Raw genomic sequence first — 6146 nt, forward strand, 5'->3', positions numbered from 1 at the left:
CTATTCAGGTACTATTCATTCAAACCAAAAGGTTGTTGGGGTTCTAACACAATGACAATGTGCGTTGGTTGACATATGTATGGTGAACACAAACCACAGCTAAAAGGAGCTGGTGGCAGTTCGTTGTATTATTCAGTCTGGAGTGGTTTTATTCAGCATGGTAACTTTCAAGGAAGACAATCTGAAAACTCCAACACGAAGTACAAGTAAGACACTTCCATGGATACAGTGTAGTTTCTGATAATACGTTGTGCTTCTTGATTGGTGGACGGGACAACTCTGTATGTACAATGAAGATTGGATATTCCTGTGATTCTGAATGGGAGATCAAGCGTGAAGTGTAGCTGTAGTGAGAGCTTGAAATGTGTTTGCTTAAAGTGGCTGAAAAGTCATATTGTGTGGGTGATTCACAGCGTCAGGGTACATTTGTCAATAGAGAGGTGAGGTGAAACGGGGTTTAACGTCCCGTTATATAGCGATGTGCATGCACATGCATTGTGTATGTGTGTGGCTGCTTGTACTAATTCCGGAATATTTTTTATATTGAGCTACCATACTCGAGCTTATGGACGTCCCACTGTGTACTGACACCGAGCCGACTGGTCCATGTTTATGCCCTCAATGCCGAGTGCCAGGCAGGGTAACAACAAGAACCACACTTTAACGTCTTTTGGTATGACGCGGTCGGGGATCGAACCCTCGACCTTCCGCTGTCCGTGCAGATGTGAACTTAATGCAGACAGCGTGAGGCGAGTGATCACGCCATACCGTGTTTTCTTTTTGGGCGTGTTAGTTGCAATCACAATAGGCTATATGACGTATCGAAGTGACACACCCTTTAGTGTCATTGCAGGAGTAGAGCAGAAAGCCTACGGGTCGTGCCCGAGTGTGCTGGGGCATATGCTGTCTGGTACCTGGGTCACCCGGCCTCTCACGGCGAGGGAGGGAGAAGACATTGAAGCGTTTTTACGACATGGTCTCTTTTTTCTAAATGATGATAAAAGTTTCGAAAAGCCGGATAAACGCTGTGGAAACATATCCTACTATCAATGGATGTTGCCCGATAAGGCGAGTGAGTGGTTCCGGGTGCTTTGTGAGCCAAATGGGGGTACCCCCTGTTGCTATGACAACGTATGTCAGAAGAAAACAGTTGAAGAATGTGTCTGTGATCACTGTTACGATCTGCGGCGTCAAGTCCATGCTGAATATTCAACATGGACCCCGGCTGATGCTAGGTAGGTTGTTAGTGAAGGTTATATCTATTCTTGAGACCTATTAAAATGGACCACATCTAAGAATCATTCGTTTGAATACAGGCATCAAACGTTCTGATGACAATTATGAACACGTATTTCTTGTACACCACCAGATACACCTCTACACCTCTATATATAGAGAGATAATGATGTGTTTTGTAATATAAGCGAAAAATCCCTTTCCATAACTATATGTCCATTGTACGATTCCGACAATATCATAAGCATGTGTTGTAATCCACTTTCAAATAGTGATAATACTAAATGTTCGCGAAACGGTTATCGCATCCTGTCCCAGAAGTGACACCGTCACAAACACATGCAAAGGCAAGTGAATTGTTCACCTCAAATTTAACAAAGAATCATATGGAGGCGAATCTGCAGTTCGACCTAGGGTCAAGCACACGGATATTGCTATGGGACGAACCAGGGAAAAGAGATTGTTTCTTTAACCCACAAGTCACCGTTTAGACAAATCTTTGATACAGATGTTAACAGACTGACTGAAGTAATTAAATGTGTAGCTCATATGTGGCATCATATTGATTCCAAAAGCTGACTGGTCCGTTGACGTTATATGACGTAATTTCGTAGTCGCATCCAAAAAAGACCTCATGATGCTGGTTTCGCGTCGGTGCTGTCATGGTGTTGGTTTGATCATTCATCCTCATTGGTTCATTGCCCATCATACAATGACAATTACTCACATCCTCGAAAAATATAGATTTCATGATATATTCGAAAGGCTAACAGCAATCGCGGCTCGTTCGTAATGATATGAGTAATCAGATAATCAGGTGATGGGCGGTCAATCAATTGCATTGTACATCATTGTAGTGTAGGGGCATTACTTTATTCATGTTGTTTGTACAGTTGAATTATGAATTATTGTTGTCAATGTTCAGATGTCAGGTGCGGACGTTCACGTCAACGTCAGCGTGTGAACTGCTCCGGGGTGGAACATACCACTTCTACGGTGACTCCCTGATCAGGCAGATGTTCCTGGCTTTCATCATTATCGTCAAGGGAGACTATCAACATGGTGGACTGAGACCTGATGCACCCATTGGTAGGACTTTATTTTTTTACATTGAGTGAGTGAGTTTGATTTTACGCCGCTTTTAGTAATATCCCAGCAATATCACGGCGGGGGACACCAGAAATGGACTTCACACATTGTACCCATGTTGGGAATCGAACCCGGGTCTCCGGTGTGACGAGCGAACGCATTAACCACTAGGCTACCCGACCGCCCCTATGTTTTTAAAAGAACAATATTGATTTGTGTGTCTGCTGAACATGACTTCGATCTGTGTCCGCAACTGGCTATATATATTACCATGAGGACGTTTACCATGTCATTTAAGAATGTGTGTCTGATCAATTATTTCAATATTTAATAAATCACCACTGAAGGTTTGAAAATCGTCGTACATTGACAAAAATTCTGCAAATGGTCTTAATGCAACATGTGTTTGTAGACCAACATATCGCCGATATGATAAAAGTGATACAGGATATTTCAAATGAAATTTGAGAGGTGAGCAGGTTGTATAGGCTATGTAACATGACAGACTGTGAATACTTCATGTAACTCAGATGCCATGACAAGCGCAGCAGACAGCTGAAGGTGGTGATGAGATGAAACCTCCTGGGGCGTGAAAAACGTAATTCCCGATGAGGTCCCATGGGGGTAAAGCCTTTACAAATGGTGTCAAATACCCCGTTTTTAATCATGTCTAAAACTGTTGTTTTCTTAATGAATGATATTTCTGAACTTGTTTATTTCCGTGTAGTTATGTGATACTTGTCTTAAATCTATACTGATACGCACAACTACAGAGTCTATATTCATTTTGGTTCGCATGACGTCCATGTTCTCTCAAGGGTTGGTTTGTTGTTGTTTAACGCCGCACTCAGCAATATTACAACTATATGACGGCGGTCTGTAAATAATCGAGTTTGGACCAGACACTCCAGTGATTGATTGCTCACTTAGAATCCCATAAAAATATAGTTTATGTCACATGACTTTAGATGACTGTACAAAACTGTAGTTTCCTTTTTCATCAACCACATATTTAACGCAGTTATTACATGAATCATAAGACTAAAATGTGAGCATTTAAAATATAAGATATTAAAGCCCAAGATCCCCTTTTTCCAATACATCATCAATAAAAAAAAAATAGGGACCTGTTGTCTTCGCAAACAATGTCATATTGAGTTACATCAGCTAAATTAATTAATATGATCTTGTGCATTGTATAATTGTTCTATTGCATCTTGTATATATATCCTTTACGTGTGAGATGTCGATTATTAGATCAAGCCCGGGACCTAATCAATTCTCACTACTACAAATTCATTTTGAAATAGAAGATCAATGTTCCCATCGCCTTCTTGTGTATGTATGGTAGACAGCCACGCATCATTATGTGGACAAGTGGAATCTCTCGCATGTCTGACAACACACTAAACCAAGCGTCCGTGTTGAGGTGTATGTATTGCGACAGTTTGTTTTAAGCTTACATGTGCAGGATACGCTCACCTTCAGGCAAACACCTGGTATCATTACTGTTTGATAGTGATTCATAAACACATGCCTATGATATAGCCAAAATCGTAAATCGACTTTGCTTTATGGAGATATTTTTATTGGATATGGAAAGGATTTCGTCGTTTTATTTAATTAATTATTAGTGTTAAGTAGCAGTAGAAATTATGCTAGAGTCTACATTGTACCGCGAATGTCCGCGCCCGTGTTCTGACTATTAGGAACTTGAAGTCATCCTTTTTGTCATACAGTCTTATGGATGGTACAATCTTTATGCACTGATCAAAATATTAGTGAGTGAGTGAGTTGGATTTAACGCCGCCTTTAACAGTATTCCGGTTATATCACGGCGTGTCAGCTTAATATGGGAGGAAAACCCGAAGTGATGCAGGTCTCAGACGTTTACCACTTCGGTGAAACCCACGCGCACGGATATGGTGCTGACAAACCTAGAAACATAATCGGGGCGAACCGGGATTCGAACCCACACCAAGTAAATGTCAACAAAGTCGATAAACATGACGGGAGAGATTACCGATGTTGTTGAGGAACCTGTGGCGGTTCCATGTGTTAGTCATCATTGATCAGTTGGCCGATCATTGAAAAGTGACCATAAAGACGTGTCAAATAGATACTACGGAAAAATTCAGAGATATTGTCAGTCCGGAGACGGATCGAGTCGATACTACGATAGCCCACTGGATGTGCATGTCTACGTTTTGTTTACTAGAATGGGTCAAAATGAGAATATTACTACACGACCATGCAGTCAAACTTTCTGTCGTTTCTCAATGTATGCTAAAACGCTGACTTCAAGATAAGAGGGTCTAACTAATCAGAAACAATGCTTTTTATGTTTTCGTGCAAGGGAATTCCCAGGGGTTTCCCAGAAATGTGAAAGTAATCCGTCAGTATTTACGTCATTTCAAGAACACAGTCTCGTGAAAAAACGTATGAACGTCAAATTGTGTCGTTCATTCGCTTATGAACGTCAGTTTCGCGGTCATGTGACCGGCCTCTCTTCAAATGAATTTTTTTTTATTAAATTAAATTTTATCCTGTTACACTGTGAGGATTAATTTTCCACCAAAATCATCAGTGTACTTTCTGTTCCAGAGGTGAGACAAAAGTGTTCTGGATACTATGTCTTCCCCACCCACAACTGTCGAGCCTTTCTGGATTATTCCCCGACACTGTGTAACGGAACAGTTAGGGCTCTGTTTAAACAGTACACAGCTAACTATGACAGAATGAACATGATGAGAGATGTCAAGAAGATCCGGGATACACCAAAGTCTATCATCTTCTTTGGGTGTGGTGTGTGGAAATTCTTCAACAGAGATGACACAGGGAAATATGCCAGGGCTGTTATTAACATGGTCAACAAATTCAAGAAACGAACTTGGCCAAAGCTACTCTGGTCCGGGGTCCATCACTTTGGTCTCTGGCGTCGACCAAATGTGAAAGGGGTAGACAATGAACATGCCCAGCCCTTCAACAGATACATGGAGACAGTTTTGGAGATGTACAATGTACCCATGTTTGATACGTTCAATATGACGCGAGGGGTTCGGAGTGTTGATGGAACTCACTACGGTCCCGGTGTGAACTTCTTGAAAGCTCAAATATATCTAAATTATATTATGGAATTGCAAAATAAAGGGCAATGGAATTAAAAACATTTGATTTCATTTTCAGGGCTGTGTATTTGCTTTTACTTTGGAGCATTCATATTAATATTATTTAATTTCTTTGAAATTGACACGAATTACTTGAGTTTTGTTTGTTTGTTACTTAACACCTCGCAGGCAATATTCCAGTTAAATGACGACAGTCTGAACATATTCGAGTCTCAACAAGCCAATGATTGATATGATGAGCATCGATCCACGTAATTGGGATACAATGACATGCATCAACTAAGTCAGTGGGCCTGACTACTCGATCCAGTTAGTTGCCCTTACAACGGCCGCCTCTCACGGCAAGAATGGGTTGCTGAAGACATACTCTACCCCGATCCTTCGCGTGTCTACTTAAGTGTAATGCTGGTCCTTAAGACACATAACTTGAGTGTACGGCTGGTCTCTAAGACACATTACTTGAAGGTACGGCTGGTCTCTAAGACACATTGCTTGAATGTACGGCTGGTCTCTAAGACACATTACTTGAGGGTATGGCCTCGTCTCTAAGACACATTGCTTGAGTGTACGGCTGGTCTCTAAGACACATTACTTGAGGGTACGGCTGGCCTCTAAGACACATTACTTGAGTATACAGTTGGTCTCTAAGACACATTGCTTAAGTGTACCGCTGGTCTCTAAGACCCATTACTT

The 6146-nt window shown here is 41.3% G+C and overlaps 1 protein-coding gene across 1 annotated transcript; it reads left to right on the forward strand.

Moving 5' to 3' along the window:
- The first annotated feature begins 236 nt into the window (after positions 1-236).
- LOC139459231 (uncharacterized) lies at positions 237-5510 on the forward strand. The gene is made up of 3 exons (XM_071240683.1): positions 237-1235; positions 2162-2325; positions 4930-5510. The coding sequence occupies exons 1-3, from the start codon at positions 607-609 to the stop codon at positions 5487-5489; spliced, it is 1353 nt and encodes a 450-aa protein (XP_071096784.1). The 5' UTR covers positions 237-606; the 3' UTR covers positions 5490-5510.
- The last annotated feature ends 636 nt before the right edge of the window (positions 5511-6146 follow it).

Source organism: Haliotis cracherodii, unplaced genomic scaffold (genome assembly GCF_022045235.1).
Source record: "Haliotis cracherodii isolate W230 unplaced genomic scaffold, xgHalCrac1.p SCAF_13, whole genome shotgun sequence".
NCBI lineage: Eukaryota > Metazoa > Mollusca > Gastropoda > Lepetellida > Haliotidae > Haliotis > Haliotis cracherodii.